The sequence below is a fragment of the Cydia fagiglandana genome, chromosome 2, assembly GCF_963556715.1.
Source record: "Cydia fagiglandana chromosome 2, ilCydFagi1.1, whole genome shotgun sequence".
Classification (NCBI taxonomy): Eukaryota; Metazoa; Arthropoda; class Insecta; order Lepidoptera; family Tortricidae; genus Cydia; species Cydia fagiglandana.
In genome coordinates, this window is record NC_085933.1 from 1,510,708 (window position 1) to 1,537,509 (window position 26,802).

At 42.0% G+C, this 26,802-nt stretch overlaps 6 protein-coding genes across 6 annotated transcripts in view; 4 read left to right on the forward strand and 2 right to left on the reverse strand.

The window, feature by feature from the left end:
- Positions 1–26,802, reverse strand: part of LOC134673969 (synaptic vesicle glycoprotein 2A-like) — a 396,395-nt gene that overhangs the window by 10,838 nt on the left and 358,755 nt on the right. The window lies entirely within an intron of this gene.
- LOC134673901 (uncharacterized) overlaps positions 1–26,802 on the forward strand; it is a 185,756-nt gene that overhangs the window by 9,958 nt on the left and 148,996 nt on the right. Inside the window, exons 7-10 of the mRNA XM_063531958.1 lie at positions 1,047–1,173; positions 1,824–2,104; positions 2,530–2,657; positions 3,413–3,468. Coding sequence (XP_063388028.1) covers positions 1,047–1,173; positions 1,824–2,104; positions 2,530–2,657; positions 3,413–3,465 — 589 coding nt within the window. The 3' untranslated portion in view covers positions 3,466–3,468. The remainder of the gene's footprint in view (positions 1–1,046; positions 1,174–1,823; positions 2,105–2,529; positions 2,658–3,412; positions 3,469–26,802) is intronic.
- Positions 5,284–19,296, forward strand: LOC134672229 (uncharacterized; the record flags this gene model as incomplete). The annotated part of the gene is made up of 9 exons (XM_063530132.1): positions 5,284–5,435; positions 5,691–5,852; positions 6,317–6,479; positions 6,630–6,751; positions 8,848–9,080; positions 9,296–9,447; positions 10,015–10,138; positions 18,268–18,542; positions 19,146–19,296. Coding segments are annotated over exons 1-9 (1,518 nt in total), but the record flags the coding sequence as incomplete, so codon positions are not given.
- LOC134673838 (FAST kinase domain-containing protein 4) overlaps positions 5,971–26,802 on the reverse strand; it is a 72,942-nt gene continuing 52,110 nt past the window's right edge. Inside the window, exon 12 of the transcript XR_010099514.1 lies at positions 5,971–5,981. The gene's annotated coding sequence lies outside the window, so the exon portion shown is untranslated. The remainder of the gene's footprint in view (positions 5,982–26,802) is intronic.
- On the forward strand, positions 11,264–13,101 carry LOC134674160 (uncharacterized). Its single transcript, XM_063532218.1, has 2 exons — positions 11,264–12,161; positions 12,581–13,101. Exons 1-2 carry the CDS (start codon positions 11,858–11,860, stop codon positions 12,880–12,882), a joined length of 606 nt encoding a protein of 201 aa, XP_063388288.1. The 5' UTR covers positions 11,264–11,857; the 3' UTR covers positions 12,883–13,101.
- On the forward strand, positions 13,288–15,273 carry LOC134674030 (uncharacterized). Its single transcript, XM_063532079.1, has 2 exons — positions 13,288–14,650; positions 15,171–15,273. Exons 1-2 carry the CDS (start codon positions 13,466–13,468, stop codon positions 15,249–15,251), a joined length of 1,266 nt encoding a protein of 421 aa, XP_063388149.1. The 5' UTR covers positions 13,288–13,465; the 3' UTR covers positions 15,252–15,273.

The following is a 26,802-nucleotide window of genomic DNA, read 5'->3' on the forward strand; positions in this document are numbered from 1 at the left end:
GGTATGGAAATACAATCAAGCCGACAAGGTGGTAAATAAAATCTTTAATCTCTAAAAAATATATCTAAGGTAGAAGCTTTGTAACTTCTACATTACCTATACTAGCCCAGAGGACTTTAATAAAAGTCCAAACTCCAAGGTCCCAGAGCTCACAGACATTACCTTCTTATTTCCTAGTCAATAAAATGTACTTATGGGATAAATTAGTATTAGTATCCAAACTTAAAACCACCTAGGGATGTGTCGTACGGTGCTCTGAACACCGTAGTCTTGACTTCGTGCTTGGCCAATTATTTGTACCTATTGTTTTCTGTAATGAGGTGTGCAATAAAGAGTACCTACTTGTATTGTATCATTGCTCAAGCTGTGAGACTGATTCTTGTATAGCCATCGGATTTCAAGAAGACAAGAAGCCAGAAGAGGCCAACGTTTTAGTTAAATCAAGCCTCCAACGATTTGTTTGATAACGACAGTGCATGAGAATTGATTCTGGCCATCCTTGGGAAAGTCGTATCCAGTTTTTTAGGGTTCCGTACCCAAAGGGTAAAACGGGACCCTATTACTAAGACTTCGCTGTCCGTCCGTCCGTCCGTCCGTCCGTCCGTCCGTCTGTCACCAGGCTGTATCTCACGAACCGTGATAGCTAGACAGTTGAAATTTTCACAGATGATGTATTTCTGTTGCCGCTATAACAACAAATACTAAAAACAGAATAAAATAAAGATTTAAATGGGGCTCCCATACAACAAACGTGATTTTTGACCAAAGTTAAGCAACGTCGGGAGGGGTCAGTACTTGGATGGGTGACCGTTTTTTTTGTTTTTTTTTTGCATTATGGTACGGAACCCTTCGTGCGCGAGTCCGACTCGCACTTGCCCGGTTTTTAATAATGAGCAACGTCGTTGCGCTTACCAAATCTGATATGTGCGAGATTTTAATCAAATGAATTAATACCTTATATGTTTAGTTGCTAGGTAACTATTTGTCAATCAAAAATCGAACACATATCAGCTTTGGAAAGCGCAACGACGGCATCTTGTTTACAGGAACAACAGCTTGCTGATGTGGTACCCGTTCTTGCTGAACGTATTTCTGACAGACGATGGCTCCGCAGACCAAGGCGGCCTCTGCAACATGATCCTGCGCGCGCAAGATGCATCTCATATCAAACAGGTTAGAAAGTAATAAGGTGGTGGTACTAGTGCTCGAAGCGGTCCCAGTACATGTCGTCATGAAACTTAAGTCATTGTCAATAGAGGTGACAGCAGCATACCTATTGGTCGAGGTCGAGCACAATGACCACCACCTTATCATAACCTTAATTTCTTGAAATTCATGTGGAAAAAACATTATTCACCACGAATGTACATACAAGGCTATAAGATCCGTGCGAGAATCAACCGTACAGGTTGTAATTGAACAGGGGCCAAATTCGACATGTACAACTGTCAGATTTCGCATCCACGTCAAATCAATTAACAGTTGATTTTATTGTATACTGAGTGTTGATTCCATCAACGGTGGATAATACTTATCATTTAGTACAACCAAAACTCAACTCTAAACTAAGGGTGGTACGATTTGGTTTGCTTGTCACCCTAACTGTGGATTGTTAATGTCAAATTTTGACATTGTACGTATTCGAGAACTTATGATTTTTCCCACATCAACGGGAGATCAACACGATACGTCAAACGTCGCTTGTCGAATAGGGGCCCAGGTCGTACTTGTAATTTATTTCGCCTTGCGGTTCCTTTTAACTCTCGATAGCAGAATCTCGAGCAATTGCAACAGTGTCGTTAATCCTCATTATTTGGTTCCAGGCTTCCGTCTGCTTCTCGAAGCTCGACTACTTCACAGCCTTGTTCAGCATCACCCACTCTCTGTCGTTCACGCTGATCAACGTGTTCATGTCCCGCTTCGCTGGCCGCATGAAGCTCATGCTGATGACCATCCTGACCGTGGCCGCCGCGTCCGGTGTGGTCATCATACTGACCACGAACAACACCATTAGTTTCCTCTTCTTCCTTGGGATTATGATGCCGGGGCTTGGGATTGGAGTCATTTTCTCTTACTTCATTGAGCTGTATCCCACATCGTACCGGTAAGATTTTTCGTACAGACTACCTACCCTAGGATTTGGATAAAGTATTGCTGGAAGCAGTTAATCCTTAACATAAGACCTTTGTTTGAATATAGATTCGAGAACTTAGTGAGACAAGTGCTCGCATAAAATGTGTGTAACCACACACACATTTTCCCTTAAGTGGGATTCTACAAATTTGCCCCCACACTGCTTTGCTACAAGCCATAGCATAGCAGTAATTTCTTTAGCCAACTAAAAGTAGGTACCTTACCATACGCAAGACTATATCAATAAGTTTCATTTTAATTCACATCTTACAAAATAATTAAAAAGAAAGGAAGGCTTGGTGTGACTGTAGTTAGCTTCGACATTTTAACACTTTTAGTGAAATATTCAGGACAAACTACCAGACTTTAAATTTATATTCTATTCCATATTTTCAGTGGGATGGCAGCATGTCTGGCCGTGATCATGGCGCGAGGAAGCGCGCTGACGGCCATTAATATCCTCGGCTCCAACATCACGAGGAGCTGCCACCAATGCTTCTACGGATACACAGCCTACATCTTTAGTAAGCACTTTTATTAGGTACCTATAAAACTACCTACCTATAAAACTATAACGCAACCCAATCGCGTTGACTGAGCGATGCAAATTGCAAGCTCTCTTCTTCTTCTTTTTAAAATTATAGCCTCAGCCCAGTGGGGTAATTTCGCCAGTATCAAGGTCATAGTAGCAAGGTTAAACGATTAAAATAGTACAGTTGGTACAAGACAGTGTACGGTGTTTTATTCGCTCTTGTAAAGCGATAGCGGGCTTTACAAGAAGCATGTGGACAACCGCCCGTTGACTCCAAACTGGTGGTTAAACGCGTTTCAAGATGAATTCTCCATTCACTGCACACTACCACATTTGTTCACTGTATAATAAGCTATCGATATTACACTTTAAAGAATATTAATGAGCAAAAAACAAAGAAATTAATCACGACGCGTGACTATCAAGATAGCGCTTGAACCGGAAGTCCTCAAGCAATCTCTGTGATCGATTACTCTTCGCGAGCGACAGCGGCGACAGGGGAAGCAAGAAACTACCCTCGTATTTTCCATTATCAAACCACAAGTTGCACATAAAGGCGGAGTGTATAATACGAACATGGCAAATAGCTGCCCTATAATTATACTACTCTTTGTAAATAGCAATATCTTCTCCGAGATTATGAGCTGATGCTATAATAATAACACACAAACCTCTTATTGCTATTTGCATTAACATTATAATCCAATTCACTTTCAAAAGCCTAAAACACGCTAAATCTTGTTACAGGTGGTCTAGTCGTTTCCTTCTTCCTACCTTCCGACGCAAAGAAGAAGACTTAGGACCAGTTCTAAAACTTTCGCACAATTTCATTGTATGGAAAGTTTCATAGTTCTTATGAGTGACGTCAATCAGTCTGTGATTTGTGGTGCAGTTGGCTTTGCTGACACTGTACCTATAGAGATTATGATACTCAATAAATATACCTAGTTAAACAATAACTTTGACTTTTTCTTCAATCCTTATCGAATACATAATTAATTGTGAAATGATTAAATTCGGCACACAAAAGAATATGATCCCTGTTAAATTGCTTTTTTGGATGGGCGTTACCTAAGGGTTTATTTTCATGCATGCATGCATCCGGTAGTCAACTACATACATTCAATGGCATGAGATTAGAATCCGAGCTGAAATTTTGAAAATTTTCTCTTCACTATGGCCCTGTGTGTGGCTTGTGTGTGTGGTCATGCAAAAATCGTAGATTCAAATATCGGTTATTCTGTATAGAGCAGAAAAAACCGTTCTTGAATAAAATACATAAAAAGGATGACTTACACTAGACCGGCCCGTACCCGGGCGGAGACATCCGACGTGTTATTTTCTATAACGACTGATTGGTGATCACGTGGCGTGGTTCTTTCCATAGAAAACGAAGCGCCGGAAACTCCGGCCCGGCCCCGGGTCGGTCCAGCGTGAGCCATCTTTAGAGATGACTAAAAATTTTGTCAGGGTTATTTTGTGTCTCCTTTTGGATTTCACGGGCCTACAAATCCCGGTCTTTTGATAGGCTTGCGTGGGGATATAGATCCAACACGTAGAGGCCCCTTGGAGAGCTTTAATGTCATGTAGAACGCCTGCTGGAACCCGTTCACAGGCGCAACAATAGACACCCATGAACCGGTCGCAGCAGGCTTTGGGACTATTGTAGAAAAAGTGAACATTATACCGGTCTATAGATTTGATGTTAGGGTGGACAATGAGACTGGGCTATTATAAAAGAGGTCCGGACACCTGCCATAACAATGTTAACACCGTCATCGAGGCAGGCGGTGACTCGCCGCTGACTAGATGGGCCCCTGAAACTGTCGTCGCGAAGACGACCAGGAGCAACATCGGTGTGAGTGGCTCAGGGGTGTCGAGAGGTGTGCGCCGCTTTCTACCCAGTGGCTGGTGACAGTGTGCAGGCAAGCAGACAGGTGCCAACTCGCGTCTTATGCATCTTTCACTTCCACCTCAGGGTTATTATTATTATACACGGTATAACGCTAAAGACGGTAGAGTAGTAAAGTAATAGTACCTATAAGTAATTTCATAGATAAAAATAAGTAGAAAAGTAATTAAGACAGTAATAAAAAATAACAATAAAGAGCGCCATATTCGTGTCATCCGAAGTCCGAACTCATACCACTTGTGTAATAGTCTGGTAAGAGTGCACATGCAATTTTTAATCCATGAATTTTAAAACGTTTAATAAAATAACTGATGTGTTGTTACGTTTTACGACCTCGTTTCCAAATAAATAACAAAATAAGGACCGACTTCACAAAACCGTGTCCCATCAGTTTTCGATCTTCATCAGCAGTTCCACTTCACCAAACTACTATACCACTTCGGTTTTCGAGAGCCAATGCACGAGTTTACCTACTGTAAATCGAACTGATCATCCTCCTTCTTAAAGTTGGATGAAATAATCTAAATGGCCATATTCTTTATTGTATCTAATTCACAATAGAAATAATGCAGAAAATGAACAATACCGATAAAAATATATATTACCTTTTAAATAATAACCACAGTGTGTTTATTACGTTAGTCACGACCCATACGGGTTGACACGAAGAACTAAATTTAAAGCTAAAATAAAAGAGTTATTTCTAATAAATATTAATCGCAATGACGACAAATGAAGGATTTACTGCGGATGTGAAAGACTATATTATAGATAAGAATACGGATTGTGGAGTGTGGAGTGTGAGTGGGAAGAAGGAAGACAAAGCTTATACTTATGAAGAAGCTATCAATTTGGCAGGTAAGGTACATGTTCAAGTAATATGTCGGCTGAAAACTCGAAGTGCAAAAAGATCTTAAATAGCGATCTCGCCGCCGTGCGGAAAGGCGGAAATCAACCAATAGCATAGGTTTTATAATCTAACAAGGCGGAGAAGATCTCCGCTCGTCTCGGCCTGCCTAAAACCTGGAAAGGCAGCCTTTAACGTCTGATCTTGTATTAGGGTGGGCTTTTAAGATGATGATCATAATTTAATTAAGCTTCAAATATATTCAGGCAATGGCAGCTACACATACGGGCTACTGGCGGTGCTCAGCCTCACGCTCCTCTCGATGGCCTGCGACATTTTCGGCTTCTCCTTGGTGTTGGCTGGGAGCCAGTGTGATCTTCAACTCACGCCGACCCAGAGGAGCACTCTCATGTCTATGCCTTTTCTTGGTAAGATTCACCTACTTTCAAGTTTCCTATGTTACTCAATTATTAATTTTTGGCTAGACACCTGTGGCAATCATATATATAATTACATCGGAAGATTACTGACCTGCAGCGAGTGAGGCCGCACATTTGCTGCAAAGATTGGCTACGTCAGTCACCTGAGAGCGCACCAGCAATGCTCTCAGTGGTAAAACGGCTAGGATATGATGATTTGTTTTCGGATAAAGGATGACTCACGTTAGACCGGGCCGTGTCCGGGCCGGAGCTTCCGGAGCTTCGTTTTCTGCCTTCATCTGTTATAAAAAAGTAAGCGCTGGAAGCTCTGGCTCGGACGCGACCCGGTCGGCCCGTGAGTCATCCATAACGCTGAACGCTGCGTTTTATCGTCACCTTCTAAAGGAAGTTTGCTGTATAGCCATAAACTTTGACGCTGTAAATAGCGCAGCTCATGATGATAATGATTCCAGGTCCAATAATAATGTCATATCCATGGGGCTACTTCAGCGACACGCAGGGCCGCAGGAAATGCCTTCTCCTGACTATGAGCTGTAGCTTCGTGGCCACAGTCATCAGCTCCCTGTCTCCGAACTGGATCATGCTGGCTGTGCTCAAGTTTTTGAGCACCAGTTGGTATGTATAAACAGTAACATTACGAACTATACATCGGTGGACCTTATTTCAACAGGCATAAGGTCCACCGACACGTTACGTACGGTCAACAGTGTGGGCGATGGTTGTGGTTAATGTTTACATGATTTGAGAGCGAATGTTACATTTCAGTTCCAGTTGCGCGCAGTTTGCGACATACGCGCTGTTAGGAGAATCCAGCGGGCAGCGCGAGCACGGGAGCTACATGCTCATCATGACCAGTGTGCTTATGCTCTCGCCCACCTACCACTATAGTAAGTAAATGCCTGTGCCTACTATCAGTGACGCTTTTATCTGACCATCTGAGGAATTTGTTCTTCTCACGTGCCGAGGTTCCCCTAAACAGTCGATGCCCAGAAAACAGCGGTGCTGACAGCCTGGACCGTGGCATTTCTCAGGTCAGATCTAGAGCAGGAGTGCAGGCACGGGGGCAGTCCCGCAGGTGCACCATGGTTCGGGGTACAGTGTCGCAAGCACATTGAGTAGAGTAGCCACCAAGGACCTTGTGAGGACTTTGTCACTGTGGATGTGGCTACTTATCATTAGCATACCATGATCCTAGCAAGGAGTTATAGAAACGATCCTGCTTTCGTTCTGGATTACTTATTTACGTCCATTTCGTCGCCAATGAAATAAACTCAATTTATAATAATCATGCATGTATTTTGTATATGCATTTTGTTGACAATCATAAGAATGACATTGAATTTTAAATGTTATAAAACCAAAGAGCTAAAAGGAGGCCAGATCACCACACTTACTCCTCTGGCGCAGCTACCCAAAGTGTGTCTTGGCCTCCAACACGACTGCTCGCCACTGATCCCGGTCCTGTGCCGTTTCTCGTTCTGGATTTACCTATTACCTTTTACCTACTCTTTTTCATTATACGGGTATTACCTGTAATACCCGTAATACCTGTAATATGCAAAAATTTCTGGAAATTTTTAATAGGTATTAAATAAGACGGCACAAATCACAGTTCAATATGGGAGGCACTGAAGACACAAGATGTAGACAAAAAATACATTGATATTTTGAAACATCTATACCATAACAGCATAAGCAAAGTTAAGCTAGAGACAACGGGACCACCTATACCAATCAAACGAGGCGTCAGACAAGGCGACCCATTGTCCCCGCGAATATTTATAGCTGTATTGGAGAATATTATAAGAAAATTAAACTGGAACAACATCGGCCTAAGAATTAAAAATAAATACCTAAGCCACCTAAGATTCGCGGACGATATTGTATTACTTTCAGAAAAAAGTTCCGAATTAGCAACCATGATAGAGTGTCTAAAACAAGCAAGTTTAGAAGCCGGATTGGAAATCAATTTAACTAAAACAAAACTGATGACAAACAGCACTAAAGACGAAATTACTCTAAATAACACGCCCATAGAATATGTTGATAGCTACATCTATTTAGGAAAGCAAATATCATTCCATAAACAAAACAATGATATGGAAATAGATAGAAGAATATCTTGCACATGGAAAAAGTTTTGGAGCCTCAGAGAAGTCCTGACAGGTAATTTACCACTAAGACTAAAGAAAAAAGTTATGGATACATGCCTCTTACCATCACTTACGTTACGTATGCATGCCAAACTTGGAAATTCACTGGACGGACAAACCAGAAATTAAATACCTGTCAGCGGAGTATGGAGAGAAGCATACTAAAAATAAGAAAAATACACAAAATACGTAATACCATCATTTGCCAAAAAACAAAAGTTACCGATGCGCTCTCCTACGCGCAAAAATTAAAATGGCGATGGGCAGGCCACATAGCCAGATTGACTGACGACCGCTGGACATTGCGAATAACCTCATGGTTAGGACCAACAGGAACCAGGAAACAAGGCAGACCTATCACAAGGTGGGCATACGACATCACCCAAATAGGAGGCGTAAAATGGATGGATGTCGCCAAGGATAGAGAACACTGGTCGTCACTGGAGGAGGCTTTCACCTTCACAGGAGGGGTTCTTGCAGAATAAAAAGAAAAAAAAACATAATTATATTTCTTACTAAATGCATACTATTAGAAAACTTATTTGACATTTAAATATTATATATTAATGTAATACTAAACCTAATAATTTCGCTAATTATGTTTCTTAATTAAGTACCTGTGAGAAATGCCTGGATGCGGGTGGCTTCCAACCGGTACGAATGGAGGTCCAAGGGGGAGGCCTATGTTCAGCAGTGGACGTCTTATGGCTGAGATGATGATGATGATGATGAGAAATAAAAGGCTTTTTTATTTTTATTTTTATTTATTTAAATAAGACGACACACTGGACTCTGAAACCAAAATCTAAACCCAACTCATAACATTCCAGCGGTAGGTTATTTCCTCCTAAACATGGAGTACTCCATCGACCTGGGCTTCATCAGCTTCGTGCCCTGGCGTCTCCTGGTGCTGGCCCTGGCGCTGCCCGTGGGGATCAGCTCGCTGGCGCTGCACTGGTTTTACGAGAGCCCCAAGTTTCTGGCCAATGCTGGAAGAGAAGACCAGGCGGTGGAACTGCTCAGAAAGATTTGGAAGAGAAACGGTGGAAAGGATCATTATCCTGTGAGTAAATTATTTCTATTGATCTCTTAGTCAAGGTACAATATGGCCAAAATTATGTATCCATCATCAACTAATGAAAATATTGCCAAATTGCAGCTTTCTAGCACTAACGATCACGGTACAAAGGCTCGGACAGACAGACAGGCATGGCGAAACTATAAGGGTTTCTAGGTGACTACAAAACCCTAAACATGAAAAGTGCTTGCTTGTTCTAGGTGAAAAAGCTGATCCTAAATGAAGACTGTGCGCAGGCGCAAGGCCAGCCGCTGCTGCGGTCTCTTTGGCAACAAACCGCGCCACTGTTCCAAACTCCTCTGCTGTGGAGGACCTTACAGTTGTACTACATTACTACGGTGGTCTACAGCGTGTATGTCCTCTGCATTGCCCTTCGCATCATCCATCATCATCATCATCATAAATATTAGCGTTCTAGTTGGTGAAGCAGGGGCCATATTCGACATGTACCTACAACTGTCAGATTTCGCATCCACGTCAAATCAACAGTAATTACGCTAAATTGCTAATGTACGTATTGTACGTATTCGAGAACTTATGATTTTCCCCACATCAACGGAAGATCAACACGATACGTCAAACGTCGCTTGTCGAATAGGAGTCCAGTCTGTGTACCTAGTTATTTCTTTCTTTGACCTTTTGCTTGATAAGCCCCGCTTTTGCCTACCTCCGAAAAGTAAATACTACTTTCACCAAAACATAAATGTGTGACACAATCTGAGAGGGTACTAAAGATGTAGATTCAATAAACCTTTTTTAATGTCGCTTCATTTACCATTGATTTAATAAGTAAATTCCCTTTACCGCATACGGATCCATATATGGCTAATATGATATTAAAGTTCAATTTTAAACAAATATTTTTTTCACTTGCAGTAAGTGGATAATAACCGTAGATACAAAATATTTGAACCCACAGTAACAACAGCATGCAGATGTGGTTGCCGTTCATAGCGAACGCGGTTCTAGCGGGCAGCGCGAGCGAAGGCAGCGTTTGTGAGGTTGTCCTCAGCACGCAGAACAACACCGGTGGTGTTCAGCCGGTAAGTCTTTTTTTTATAAAAGAAAGCATTTGACCACAATCTCACCTTCTGGTAAGTACCGATGCGTTCTTGGATATAACCTAACAGAAGTCTATTCACTGCGAGGTGAGTCGTTGACAGAGACAGAAAAGTCGACCTGAAAGAATCCCTGGACTTTAAAGGGCCGTCACAATAGATCAATGATGGTCTATGCGACACTCAAAAGCCCGTAACACCACAATAATAATAATCCCTGTACTAGCCAAGCAAATCAACAACTTCATTCAACAGTAAATTAATCTTGTATCAAGCAAAAACGCTGCTATTAAAAAACTATTATGCTAAAAGGCCCATATGGTGGAAATATTTGATGTCCATGGGAGAAAGTGGCTAAGATGGCAGAGCACTGGGCTAATGATCCAGTGGTCGTGAATTCAAGTCTCACCCAAGACAGTAGGTATATTTTTTCCAATTTTAAAGTTATTCTAAGTATAACAGTGTTCTTTACTTGCCTTCAAACCTTCCTTTCTGGAAGTTCTCAATCGTCAGGATTTCATACTTACCAATAGCTTGTGGAAGAATGAAGAAATGGTGAGGACACATTTGTTTTTCAAGAAATTCAAAAGCTATCTAAAGCCCAATTACTTGTTTACGCCAAGTGCAAGCACCTTTCACATGTGCCGTGTGCAATAATCGTAGGCCAATTTCCTAGAGGCTCAAGCGTAACTTAAATGGTATGTCACTACATTCATTATGGTAAAACTTCATATCGATGGATTCTATTTCCGGAGCAGGACGATTCGGAGCGTTGTAGCGAACGCACGTAGGTTGCATTCCTGCCGGGTTTGAAGCTAGACTTGGCCGCAGCCATTGACCACGCCGCGTGTGTTTTCAGTATAGTTATTTTCTAAGAATAGTAGTTGTCGTGTCACGATTGTCACGCATCAGGCGTCAGTGTACGAACGAATAAGTGTAGATTAACGTAAAATATACGTGCATGTGAAACATTGAGTTTCTTTTCATCGCCACACCTACCCGAACCACCCAGGCCGGAGCGGCCAGGGTCCTCAGCGGCATCACAGCAGGCTTTGGAAGGCCTAGCTCCTACCGGACCACGCGAGGCGTCACACCGGAGCGGTGGAGGCGCTCCTCACCAGCAACGAGCACCAAAGGAAAGAGAAGTATCGGAACGCGACCACGGGAGTCCGGGCTAACCGCCTTGTGACGTAGACATTTTTGGTGGCCCATGAGGGGAGGAATTACAGCACGATATTATTGAAAGCCATCGTCATCAACGCGAGCACCGCAGCGGTACATCGCATTGGTAGCGTAATCATCGCTTCAAGTACTCATCGTGTCAGCATTATTCATTTTTGCCGTTAAATTCAGTGGAAACGGAGCCCGGTGCGGTTGGGCATAGTGCGAAAAAATCAAATCAAATCGTAATAAAAGGGAAGGCGTCGGCCGCCATTTTCTTGCGTAGGCAACGGACGGGGACCGTACAGTGCGGAGTGCGGCCATCTTTAGCATAAGGACATTTCCGGTTCGCGGCAAACGTCAGTTTGGGACATTTAGGTTAGAATTATCTGTCAACGTCAAGTGTCGCCAATAGATTAATTAGGTTATCGTCAATATAAAATCCAACTTTAAGGTAAAGCCAAAGCCACCTAACTTGTAAACTGTTAGTCGAATAGTGTCACAAATTAGTGTCTTTCATTAATCGTAAAGTAAATTCACGTCATGTCGTTAAAGTCAATCAAGGTGCAGCTGCGCACCAAGTACCAAATGTTGACCGACTATGCTGGCACGGTCACATCACGACCTGACAGCATGGCCGCGTCGGTGGCGAAGCGGCACTTTGATCTTATTTATACTGAGTACGTCAAGGCCCACGAGTCACTGCTGGCCTACGAAGGTGAGCTCGAGGAGGAGGAACGACTTCAATACCAGGAGTGCTTCAGCGAGGTTAACCGGCTGCTGATCCAGCTAGACGAGGCGTCGGCTGGAGAGGCTGGCCAGTCACACACACCCCGTGGACAGGCAGGTAAAGTCAAATTGCCCTCTGTGCAGCTGCCCACCTTCAGTGGCAACCTGCCAGAGTGGCTCTCCTTCTATGATCTCTTTATGTCGTTAGTCAATAGTAGGGACATCTCCGACGCGGAGAAACATTACTATCTTCGGTCGTCGTTGCAAGGGGAGGCGCTGTCCATTATACAGCACCTTCCGATGGACGGACCCAACTACGCGGTAGCTTTACAGTTATTGCGGGCTCGGTATCAGAATAACAGGCTGCTGTTGGATACATTCATTAGCCGAATCATGAACCTGCCTTCAGTGGCGCACTGGAGTGCAGGGTCACGCTCAGCTTTCTATGACCCGCTCCGGGAGTCAGTCCAGGCGCTTGAGAAGCTCAAGCAGCCAATCACGGAGTGGTCATACTTATTGGTTTTTATAATTTTGCAGAAACTACCGAACAGAATCAAGACCTTATACGAGGAGAGGTACGGTGGCAATCCGGAGGTGTTGCCCACTCTCACGCAGCTACTGGCGCTGTTGGAGGAGCAGTGCCGGGTTCAGCAAGCGGTCTCGCCAGCAGCGGTGGAGCAACCAACTGCGCAGCGTGGTTCCGCACCTGCACGAGGAAGAGCGGGGCCGTCGGGTCAAGCTACCAGGAAACCGGGACCGCCAGCGAGGGTCTTCGCCATCGAACAAGAGACCAATCAGGTGAATTCACCCCCTGTTCTTTGCTCATACTGCTCGAGTGACCAGCACAGCTTGTACAAATGCCCGAAGTTCCTTAACCTGGCGATTTCGGAGCGGAAGACCTGGGCTAGGAAGTCAGGCGCATGCTTCAGATGCCTGCGCAGTCACTATGCACGCGAGTGCATGCAGCGCAACTGGTGCGCACAGTGTGAGTCGTCCGCACACAACTCACTGCTGTGCGATGGTGGTGCAGCGGGGAGAGCCCCACCCATGGCAGTTGAAGCAGCTGTCCATCGGGTAAGGGTCATGCCGCTTGCCACGCCAAGCACGTCGAGAGCAGTCACGCTGCCGGAGCGGTGGCCGTCTCCCCAGCGACGGACTACATCTCCGCCGAGGGCTGCGAAGCCGCAGTCTCCCAAGCCGTCAGTACCAGACCAACCCCAAAGGAGGGAGACAGAGTCACCTCATAGTGCGCTTCAGCCGGCTCAGCTGATTCCCACCGGTCATATACCGAGGGCTAAGGTAGGCGCGCGTGTTCAAGCGGCGCAGCAGTCATTCCACTCATTGCGCTTCGGGACTCGGAGCAGTCCTGAGCCTGAACAATGAGATCAGGCCACTGTTGGTGCACCGGAGGAAAGACTACGAATGGCGCCAATTCGTGTCTCTCCTACAGCTGTGATCATGGTCAGATCAGGCAATGGGTCTTATGTTAAAGCTAGGGCTTTGCTTGACTCGGGAGCGGGGTGCTCCGTAGTGAAGAAATCATTTGTAGAAAGATTCAAAGTACACCAACAGTTTACTGGGAATAATATTTTTGGAGTAGGTGACATAAAGGTAAATGTGCCAGGCACGATTGCTAAGCTTGTATTCAAACCACGCGGGAAAACAGTGCCTATCATCAGTGTAGTAGCTACAGTCATGTACAGGGTTACGGGAAACATACCTTATTATGATACTGAGATCAGGACTCATTTGGATTCATCAAAACTTGAATTAGCTGACCCTGCCTTGGATAAATCGCAGGATGTGGACATCATTCTAGGAACGGATGTGCTCAATTATATATACACTGGTTCAAAGATACTCACTAACATTCCAGGTGTTGAGGCGTACGGCACCTGCTTCGGTCACGTGCTGATGGGGGCAACTTGGAATTACCCATCATCATTAACAACACCGACCGCCGGGACATCAGTAGAGGACTACGGCATCCATGCTACTCGGCTCGAGGACGTCCTAGAAAGGTTTTGGAGAGTGGAGCAGCCCCCCGAGGAGCGGCCGCAACACCCAGAACACCTCGAATGTGAAAGGTTGTATACCTCCACTACTCAACGTTTAGATAATGGCCAATTCATGGTGCGGTTGCCGCTGCGGGCAGACCGACCCAAGCTGGGCGAGTCTAGGGCTCTAGCCATGCGTAGACTGATTTCGTTGGAGGCCAGGCTGGCCAAAAATCCAGTATTTGCTGAAAAATATAAGGAATTCATGAGGGACTATGAGGCACTTGGTCATATGTCCAAATCAGACTTTAATTTCGAGAGCGAACACTATGTAATACCCCACCACGGAATTTTCAAAAAGGGATCCGAAAAGATCCGCGTCGTATATAACGCTGCAGCTAACTCAAGCACCGGAGTATCGCTCAATCAATGCCTTCACTCAGGCAAACCGCTTCAAAATGATATCACTCAAATATTGTTAAATTTCAGACGTCATCAAGTTGTCTTCACGACCGACATCAGAATGATGTTCCGGCAAACGTGGATACACCCCAGCGATAGGCGCTATCAGCTGATTCTGTGGCGCGAGGATCCGTCGCAGGATGTACAGGTATATGAGTTAAATACCAATACATACGGACTACGCTCCAGTCCTTTCATCGCGATAAGGACCTTACTTCGATTAGCTGATGACTGGGAAGCCCAGCATCCAGACTCACCGGCTGCTCATATCATGCGCAGAGATGTATATGTTGACGACATCCTCACTGGGGCTGATTCACTCACCGAGGCCCAAGAACTCAAATCAGAACTCATAGAACTCATGCGGAGCGCTGGATATGAGTTACGCAAATGGTCGTCTAACCGCAGAGAATTATTACAGGATCTTCCGCAGGAGCATTGTGAGATGCCTCGTCAGTTTGACACTGACGACAAGAGTTTCATAAAGGTATTAGGGATACAGTGGAACCCCATGTCAGATTCCATGTCGTATCAACTCAACATACCGTTGGGCCAACCAACGACGAAACGTAGCATATTGAGTACCATAGCTAGACTGTATGACCCGTGTGGCTATTGCGCACCAATCATATTTAGATTCAAACTGTTTTTACAATCACTGTTCACAGATGGATTACAGTGGGATGAGCCACTGTCCCATACTCAAGACCTTCAATGGAATGAACTCATTCAAGATCTACATCACTTGAGTCAGCTACAGATTCCGCGGTGCGTCACTCTGCCCGGTGCGGTGTCACACTCCCTCCACGGCTTTGGAGATGCGTCGGAGCTCGGCTACGGAGCCTGCGTGTACCTCCGGACTGAGGACGCGTCAGGGAATGTACTAGTACGGTTAGTGATAGCTAAGACTCGCGTAGCGTCAAGGAGAGTCAAACAAACCATTCCGAAGAGCGAGTTAAATGCAGCTCACCTGGTTTATAAGTTATTAAACCACGTCGCAGCGGCATACGAGGAATCAGTTCAGATTGACAGCATAAATGCTTGGTCAGATTCCAGAATTGTGCTATGTTGGTTGAACACAAAGCCTCATGTGCTACAGACTTTTGAAGGTAACCGTGTTCAAGATATTCAACAGTCAACCCGACCTATGACATGGAGGTATGTCAGATCGGAGTCGAACCCTGCCGATGTCGCATCGCGGGGGGCTACGGCGAAGGACCTCATCGGGTTTCATCTTTGGTGGAACCCAGAATGGTTAATGACGAATGAGTCACAGTGGCCGACGATGCCGGTCACCATGTCACCAGATTTACCCGGATTCAAACAGTTACATCACATTACGCCGGCCGAGAAGTCATGGGAGGAGTTTCTGTTATCACGAGTCAGTTCGTTCAACAAGCTTATCAATGTGACGTCATACGTATTGCGATTTTGTAAGAACGTTCGTTTGCCGAAAGCGCAACGGAACGTTCGCCCTACGCTAACGATCGACGAAAATCGTGAGGCAATGAACCACTGGATTAAGTACGTTCAACTGGATGCTTACAGAGATGAAATCGTGTTATTGAAAGGAGGCAAGATTGTTTGCAAGTCACTTCAAAAACTCAGCGTTTTCGTAGATGAGAATCACTTCATTCGCGTCGGAGGGCGACTGCGGCATTCATGCTTACGTTACGATGCTAAGCACCCATACCTTCTACCTAAAGACCATAAATGGACTCAAATGTTGATGCAGCATTATCACCGTACCTATTGTCACGCTTCAACGAGCGCACTCATCAATATACTCCGGCAACGTTACTGGATCCCGTCGGCGCGACGTGTGGTATCCCGCGTAATCAATAGCTGTATGTCGTGTTTCAGATTCAACGCTTCAACGCAGGCCCCGTTTATGGCAGATTTGCCAGCGGACCGAGTCACGGCGGCTCGTGCCTTTTCAGGAGTAGCAACCGATTTTGCCGGTCCCTACTGGGTCAAAAGTAGTCACCTCAGAAATGCTAAATCACTCAAAGCTTATCTGTGTGTTTTCGTATGTTTAGGAACGAAAGCCGTACATCTTGAACTCGTCTCGTCGCTGAGCACCGAGGCCTTCATTGCGGCGTTCACACGGTTTGTCAGTCGACGAGGGCTGCCCGCCTTAGTCAGGAGCGATCAAGGTACAAATTTCAAAGGTGCTAGCTCATACCTCAAGGAGGTTAGTCAGTTCTTACTTGACAACGAAATTGTCCTCCAGGAGGAATTTCGTCGCCAAGGTGTCCGCTGGGAGTTCAATCCTCCTGGTGCCCCTCACATGTCAGGCTTGGTAGAAGCCGCAGTCAAGAGTAGTAAGAACCTACTCAAGCGTGAGTTAGGGGACCGCATACTGACCTTCGAGGGTCTTTCAACCGTATTTACCAAAGTAGAATCGGTGCTTAACTCACGGCCTCTGGTTCCTTTATCCGAGGACCCATGTGACTTGGAAGTACTCACTCCGGGCCACTTTCTTATAGGGCAACCATTGCTATCGGTACCTGAGTACCCGTGGAAAGACACTAATGTAGCATGTTTATCACATTTCCAGTCTTTACAAAAGATTTCACAAAACTTTTGGGCTAAATGGCATATTACTTACCTTAATAATTTGCAAACCAGACTCAAATGGTACAATCATGTTCCTAACATGGTTTTAAATGATTTAGTATTAATCAAGGATGAAACTGCACCCCCTCTCCACTGGCGTAGAGGTAGAGTGATTCAATTATTTAAAGGTGCAGATGATATTGTACGATCAGTTAAATTAAAAACTCAGGGCGGCGACTTAATCCGGCCCGTTGTCAAATTGTGTAAATTACCAGTAGAGTGTACTTAACTGTATTAATTTATAAGTTATGTTTTGGTATTGTCACATGTTAACAACTTATGGTACCTACTGTTTAAATTGAATTTATTTATATCAAGATGACTCACTGATTTCTAATTGCAACTGTACTAGGTACTGTTTCTTTATAAGTATTTAGTTGGTTACTTGTTCTTTCATGTCACCACTTTGCTGTGGTCAATGTTTGATAGTGCTGTAAGTTAGACTAGCTAATCCATTGTGCTTCAAGGTATCAGCTCAACTCTGGCCTCCCCCCCGCAGGAATGTTTACGCCAAGTGCAAGCACCTTTCACATGTGCCGTGTGCAATAATCGTAGGCCAATTTCCTAGAGGCTCAAGCGTAACTTAAATGGTATGTCACTACATTCATTATGGTAAAACTTCATATCGATGGATTCTATTTCCGGAGCAGGACGATTCGGAGCGTTGTAGCGAACGCACGTAGGTTGCATTCCTGCCGGGTTTGAAGCTAGACTTGGCCGCAGCCATTGACCACGCCGCGTGTGTTTTCAGTATAGTTATTTTCTAAGAATAGTAGTTGTCGTGTCACGATTGTCACGCATCAGGCGTCAGTGTACGAACGAATAAGTGTAGATTAACGTAAAATATACGTGCATGTGAAACATTGAGTTTCTTTTCATCGCCACACCTACCCGAACCACCCAGGCCGGAGCGGCCAGGGTCCTCAGCGGCATCACAGCAGGCTTTGGAAGGCCTAGCTCCTACCGGACCACGCGAGGCGTCACACCGGAGCGGTGGAGGCGCTCCTCACCAGCAACGAGCACCAAAGGAAAGAGAAGTATCGGAACGCGACCACGGGAGTCCGGGCTAACCGCCTTGTGACGTAGACATTACTAGTATAAAGTTAGTCCAGTTTTTTAATATCTACTAATCACTTTTGTCCCCAGGCCGCTTGCTCTTCAAAACTGGAATACCTCACGACCATATTCGCCGTTGGACAATCCGTCTCCTTCGGTCTAGTGAACGGGCTAATGTCCCGTCTCGCTCGCATGAAGCTCATGCTGATAGTTATACTGGTGGTGGCAGTCGCGTGTGGGACTGGGATTATCGTCGTCACCAACAGGGTGGCTAGCTTCGTCCTGTTTATGGGGATAATGTTCACGGTGTTGGCGGTTGGAATTGTGTCCTCGTACTTTGTTGAGCTGTATCCGACGTCTTATCGGTGAGGGTTTCAAAATATCTAATAGAAAATTAAATACTGTTAAGATCAATTAGGAGTATGTATCCGAAAGTCGAGCTTGCTAACTTATACCTATTATGAGTGCACCAGGCATCTCGTGTGCAAGAGCGCACGAAGCGCGCTCCGAACTTCGGGCTTCTCCCAACGATTTGCGCAGCCATTTAAATTTAGTTTTGGCAAATCATGTTGAAAACTCATAATTGTAAAAATGGAAGGTATTTGGAATCATTTATTTTATTTTGGCTGATCGTGTAAAAATCGATATCTGTGGATTCGATTCCATATGAATCCTGAACTTCTTAATTTGTACGATCGTGATGAAAGTCGATAATAGATTTGTAACTATAATTTTATATTAGTTTGTATTATTATTTTTAAATAAGCATAAAAATAATAATACAAACTATCTATAAATAAACATAAAATAAAGGGCCTATAAATAATAAAACATCCTCCAAGTCACTGCCGATGGGAAGTGTACCCAGAAGGTTGGCCGCATTACCACGTTGCATGGCAATGCTAATGCGTTGAGCAAAATACTGGCCAGCCCTATGATGGCATCTATGTTTGTTACTATGTTTTCAGTGGCATGTCGGCGTGTCTCGGAGTGGTTGTGGCGCGGGGCAGTGTACTGGTCGCCATCAACCTCCTCAGCTCCTACATCACGACGAGTTGCCATCAGTGCTTCTACGGTTTCACCGCCTACATCTTCAGTAAGCAATACTACATATCGGCGTGTCTCAGAGTGGTCATGGCGCGAGGCAGTGTGCTGGTCGCCATCAACCTCCTCAGCTCCTACACCACGGCGAGCTGCCATCAGTGCTTCTACGCTTTCACCGCCTACATCTTCAGTAAGCAATACTACATATCGGCGTGTCTCGGAGTGGTCGTGGCACGGGGCAGTGTACTCTGTGTACTGGTCACCATCAAACTCCTCAGCTCCTACATCACGACGAGTTGCCATCAGTGCTTCTACGGTGTCACCGTCTACATCTTCAGCAATACTACAGGGTGGACAATGATATATTTAGCCAGTGGCATGGGTGTGCCTCGGTCGTAGAGCGGGGCAGTTCCATGGTCACCATCAACATACTCGGCTTTTAAAGTGTCATTGCTGCTAACTAGCTTGCTAACTATGTAAACAAAAGTCATTCATTCAGAGACAATTTCAATATGGCGGTTTGTTTACATAGTTAGCAAGTTCTATAGAATGACACTTTACATCATAACATAACTAATTGCCAAGAATCTATAAGCTGTACAAGAATAATTTATTTCAATAAGATGGGTGAAGTACAAAATCTGTGCAAACTGAATGTACATTCAAGTGGCGACGACCAGCGATCAAACGTATTAAATTAATACAAACTAAAAAGACGCCCGTAGCTTTATATATGTCTGTCGGAAACACCGAGGCGAAGAGCTTCCAACAATCGATTGGAACAGTAAGCGCCTGCACTTATTTTTATAGCAACATGTTGAAGTAAACATTATTATTTTGTTGCAGGTGGTCTTGTAGCTTCGTTCTTCCTGCCGGCCGATAGCAAAAAGAAGACTTAATTATATTTTACCATAAATTTAGGTTTTAAAATTACCTATTCGCTTTAAGCTGAAAGCTTAAGATAACTATCACGATTTACCATTAAATAATACAAATTTACACGAAATTAAGATACTTACTGACATTACAAATTCAATGATATTTAACACACAGCTTGCGTAGGGTAACAGCAATTATCTCCTTTACCTCCATAGAATCTATAACCAAATTCAAATTTATATTGAGATGACAGAGCTGTAACCATACCATGGGAAAAATCTATAATTCTGTGAAAAATCACAACGACTTCAAAGATAATAGAGAAATACCTAATAATGTTTATTGAGAAAATTGGCTTTTTAAAAAGACACCCAATTATAACTAAGTACAATCACATAAACTAATTATGTTAACTACATACAAGGTAGTTATGGATATGGAGTTAGATTTAAGCCAATAAATGTATTATTTTATCTATTTCCTTTGATTTCACCCAATAAGTAACTAGATTACAATTTTAATTTTCTTTGCTATGAGATATTTGGAAGAGATGTTTATTTTCAGTTTCAGGTAGATACATTTAAAAAGAAAAATAAACTAACTTAAATATCTATAAACTAAAACTAAATTAAAATTAAAATACATCTAAGAAATTGGCCCCTTTGGCATGGTGCCGAGGAGGCTGGCAGCATTTCCCCGCTGTATTGCAATGTAGACTATGTTGAGCGAGAAAGCTGCCAGCTCTTCGGTCACCAGTAAGTCGATTAGTTACTTACTAGCTGTTGCCCGCGACTTCGTCCGCGTGGAATCTTATCTTTAACATTTTACATCTTTAGTACCTACCTATAATTTTCATATCCAAGCAATGTTGAAATTAAGTACTTACTTTTCTTTTTTAGCAAGTTGTGTGAAGTTTTAAGTCAAGTGGATTTTGATGTTGGTTGCTGAAATTACTTTTCTTGTATTCTCCTAATAGGTACCTATGCTTATACAAAGATTCAAGTTCCGCACTCACAAAATATTTGATCTTCCTACAAACTTTCAACCCCTTTCTCACCACCTTGGGGGTTGCAATAAGTTCAACTTCCTAGTTTAAAATTAAATTTACACCCCAAGACGAACTTTCTTCCCCTTTTAACCCCCTTAGGGGTTGAATTTCCAAAAACGTTGCAATTACTTTTTTTTTGTAATCGGCTATTATGTCTTTCTAAGAAGTTTCAAAGCATTTGTAATGGATTCAAACTTTGAATCCCATTTTAACCCTGTTAGGGGATGAATTTTACAAAACGCTGAAATTGCTTTTATTGTCTTTTAATAGTATCCCCAAATACAAAGATTCAAGTTCCGCGCTCGAAAAAATGTTTGATATCCATACAAACTTTCAACCCCTTTTTCACCACCTTAGGAGATGAATTTTCAAAAAAGCTGAAATTAGTTTTCTTGATTTTAATTTAATACCTTTTTACATTTAAAGTTTCAAGTTCCTAGCTCCAAATAAAACTTGCACCTGAAGACGAACTTTCATCCCCTTTTTAACCCCCTTAGGGGTTGAATTTCCAAGAACGTTGCAATTACATCTTTTTGTAACTGCTTATTATGCCTTTCTAAGAATTTTCAAAGCATTAGTAATGGATTCAAACTTTGAAACCCATTTTAACCCTGTTAGGGGATGAATTTTACAAAACGCTGAAATTACTTTTATTGTCTTTAAATAGTATCCCCAAATACAAAGATTCAAGTCCCGCGCTCGAAAAAATGTTTGATATCAATACAAACTTTCAACCCCTTTTTCACCACCTTAGGGGATGAATTTTCAAAAGCGCTGAAATTAGTTTTCTTGATTTTAATTTAAAACGTTTTTACAAAGTTTGAAGTTCCTTGCTTAAAATATAATTTGCACCAGCAGATGAACTTTCATCCCCTTTTTAACCCCCTTAGGAGTTGAAATTCCAAAAACGTTGCAATGACTTTTTTTGTAATCGGCTATTCTGCCTTTCTAAGAAGTTTCAAAACCATTTGTAATGGATTCAAACTTTCAACCCCTTTTTAACCCTGTTAGGGGATGAATTTTATAAAACGCTGAAATTACTTTTCCCATCTTCTAATAATATCCCTAAATACAAAGATTCAAGTCTCACACTCGAAAAAATGTTTGATATCCATACAAACTTTCAACCCTTTTTTCACCACCTTAGGGGATGAATTTTCAAAAACGCTGAAATTAGTTTTCTTGTATTTTAATAATATATCTTTTAACGAAGTTTCAAATTCCTAGCTCAAAAGAAAACTTTAACCCCATACAAACTTTCATCCCCTTTTTAACCCTGTTAGGGGATGAATTTTACAAAACGCTGAAATTACTTTAATTGTCTTCTAATAATATCCCCAAATACAAAGATTCAAGTCCCGCGCTCAAAAAAATTTTTGATATCCATACAAACTTTCAACCCCTTTTTCACCACCTTGGGGGATGAATTTTCTAAAACGCTGAAATGAGTTTTCTTGTGTTTGAATTCGATACTTTTTTACAAAGTTTCAAGCTCCTAGCTTAAAATAAAATTTGCACCCGAAGACGAACTTTCATCCCCTTTTTAACCCCCTTAGGGGTTGAATTTCCAAAAATGTTGTAATCACTTTTTTTTTGTAATTGGCTATTATGCCTTTCCAAGAAGTTTCAAAGCATTTGTAATGGATTAAAATTTTAAACCCCTTTTTAACCCTGTTAGGGGATGAATTTTACAAAACGCTGAAATTACTTTTCCTGTCTTCTAATAATATCCCTAAATACAAAGATTCAAGTCTACCACTCGAAAAATTTTTTGATATCCATACAAACTTTCAACCCCTTTTTCACCACCTTAGGGGATGAATTTTATAAAATTTTCCTACTAATTAATCATAATAATTGTTATCTACCTAAATATTTGCAGTCATTTCCTTTGAAATATTCTTAATCTTTCCTATCGTAAGCCTATCTGCACATCACAGCTATTTTTAGACGGTTTATTTTTAAAATATAAGCTTTAATTGTAGATTGTTAAAAGTTATCAATGATACCTAAGACATTGTTTCCGGCTATTAATTTTGCAAATACGCAATACGCATAATATTTAAGGAGGGTCGCCGCCTAATGTCGCAGTAGGCGATATCGTGATAGTTTGCGATCCTAACCTACCAAGAGGCTCGTGGCCAAAGGGTCGCGTTACCACTCTTGTTATCCCGTCTCTACCATTAATAACCTTAGGTATTGTAATTTATTTTTACTATGAACTGGGCTAATTCGAGTTTTAGTTATTAGATCCGACTCCGATACGATACTGATCTGTCTATATCGTATTGGCATCGGATCCAATATCTAAAACTCTTATTAGCCCGTTAGCCTACTATCTGAATCAGGCTCTAGGATGCCTATTTACATCCTAGGGCCTGATTCAGATATTTCAGATTTAACAACTTATTACGGTGTTTGGATATCGTATTTGGATACGACCTTGAAAGGTCGCCGACCGTGATTGGTGCATGAGAAATGAAGTGAATGTCGTGCGTGAGGTGTGCCATCACCAAGACGATCGCCAAGGTCGTATCAAAACCAGTTCAACAAATAACAAGTTTTTTTTTATCAGAATCGGGCTCTTTTTAGTGTTTTGACTAAAAGATGTATAGGTATGCAAGTAGGGTCACCATCAGATATATCGGAGTAGCCAAGGTGTTCACAAATATCTAAACACGCCTGTATTGTCAAGGCGTTAGAGTGCGTGTTCATATCTTTTTGAGCACCTCGGCCGCTCCGATATATCTGATCAGTTAAGCAGGCAACAATAAAAATCTTATATCCGACTATTCTTTAGGCTGGTCAGATACATAATCTAGCGAAGACAATTGTCACCTGTCACCTAACACCATCCTTATCAACCATACACCATACGAATCTCTGTTCAAAGTCTGTACAGAGGTACTTCTTAATTGTCTCTCAATTTTCAACTCACACGCTTTATAATAAGGTTGCTTTTAGAACGCCTATAATTACTTAATACCTTTTAATAAAGGCGCAAAATACATCAGGTTAAGTATCAATTAGACTCCACATTTCACTAGCTTCTATCCGTTTAATCCACTTACGCCGACCAACTTACGTTTACAGTTGTACACGGCGCTAACAGCATGTGGTTAGTATGGGAATTGTGAATTCGCCAATGGTAATGAGAAGTTGGCTGTTACCATCATTCACACGAGGCAGACTGGTGTGTAGACATGGATTCATTCAATTAATACGTTTGATCTATTATTGAATTATACCTACGTTATAAACTTATAAATCAAATCGTAAGACTATACGATAGTTGTTTCACGTGAGCATTAGAAACAACGCGCCAAAAAGTATAAATCTCTAGAGTTCGCATTTAAAATATAAAGTCTAATCGTTCTAAACATAGAGAAAACCTCTTTTTATAAACTATTACAAAATGTTAACAATCACACAATTATGAAGCCACCAAAATTCTGCTTTGGTGCCGAGAAAAACCGGGCAAGTGCGAGTCGGACTCGCGCACCAAGGGTTCCGTACCATAATGCAAAATAAAACGGATAAAAATGCAAAAAATACGGTCACCCATCCAAGTACTGACCACGCCCGATGTTGCTTACCTTTGGTCAAAAATCACGTTTGTTGTATGGGAGCCCCATTTAAATCTTTATTTTATTCTGTTTTTAGTATTTGTTGTTATAGCGGCAACAGAAATACATCATCTGTGAAAATTTCAACTGTCTAGCTATCACGGTTCGTGAGATACAGCCTGGTGACAGACAGACGGACGGACGGACGGACAGCGAAGTCTTAGTAAGTCCGGGGCGGCGCTTATAATGTAGTACTTACTTATTAGTACCTATTCTATTTGGTATCTCGAATAAACGCTATTAACGCTAACGCACACAGAATCTTATTAGTCTTATTACTCGAGCGGCATAAATCAAAACGATAATTTCGTAAATAATCAAAATGTTATCAGTCACATCATTACTTTATCATTATCGCTATTGAATTGTGCATGTCGTATATTTGAAGAACAGTATACTCACAAGTCTTACAATTTTTGATGTTTGTTACGTAAGCTCCAAAACATAATATCACTTTATCTCACTGTATCTGATTGTTCAAATTCGATGCTCAAAATAGATGTCATAATATCACTATTAGTTATTCTGTGATAATATACCGGGTGTGGCCTGTAATACGAGCAAAAAATTTAACTGTAGGCTGTACTCCTCATACTGACCAACATTTCTTCAGCAACTTTTAAACATAAGTTGTGGTTTGATTTTTAATACACTTTAAAGTTTATTCTAAGACGCAATGTATTGCGAATTTTGTCATGTTTAAGGCGTGACAAGCAACGTCAATCACAATGATATGACGTGGCGATGGCGTCCATTGAAGATAATATTTATTTTGTATGAAAAATAGGGAGTCTAAATACTTCATAATTTTTAAAAGTTGTTGAACAAAAGTGTCACCGTTTGAGGAGTGCAATCTATGTTTTAATTATTTGCTCGTGTTACAGGCCACACCCGGTATATGTACATAAGGTCAGGTAAAGTCACATTTGTGAAACAAGTGGAGGATCGTTGACCCTACAATCATTCTATAAAAAAAACATTTTCGTTACCGGCAGGAATCACGTCCTTTCAGGTAGGGTAAAATGTGGGTAAAATCTATTATACCTGACAATACAATATTTTATTGCACACATATAATTATACAATATAGGCAAGCGACTTAAACCCCTTTTTAGAAAAAAAAACCAGTTAGGTACTTTAGAATAAGGTATAATTTAAGGTTCAATTCTGACCTCCACCACTGCAGGTCAGGCTGCAAAGGCAGCTTATAAGGTACCTAGGTAAGGATCTTAATTTTCAGAGTCCCACTTAGTTTTTTTAGCATTAGAAAAAGAATACATGAACTTGACGTGTATTTTAAGCTTTTAAATAATCTTTTATAGAAAAAAACCGCCTTCTCAAAATATTTTGAAATTCCATATAAATTATTGACTAGTATTTAATTGATCACCAGATATAGCGATCCACTTGGTCACCTTTTTCTGGTAGCAAAACAGGATCTGAAATCGGCCGCTATACCCTAACTTCCTGAGTGTGATTTTTATTAGTAAATTGGTGACCTGTGCGCGGCGCACGGACACACAGACCAACAGTGCGACAAACTGATCTGATTAGAGTCAGATTTTTTTATATTCCTCGTTTTTTTTACGAGATATAATCTAGGTACATATAAGGGTATGATTTTGGTAAGCGTTTTGATAGTTACAAATTGTGCTTTTTATTAGTTTTCATTTGTGTTTTGTTATAAGTAGAAAATTACGTAACCGACAGTGTATACCTGCTGTATATATTTTTTTAATACAGTTGCTCAAAAAGTGCTACTTTACGTAGCTGTTTAGCGTGCGGAAAGTTGGTTATCTCGAACTAGTGCTTTTTACTTTTCCAATTTTTTTAAATTTATACTTGTTCCAATTCACGACTACTTATTGATGAGTGTTAATATTAGTTTCCTTTAAACGTCGTAATCAGCATAAAAACCTACCGTTAATGTAAGAATACGAAAAATATTACATATTTCATATTTAATTACTTACCTCTTCATCATTGTAACACGTTTATTTTTTAATATTCAATATTGAAAATTCCGTT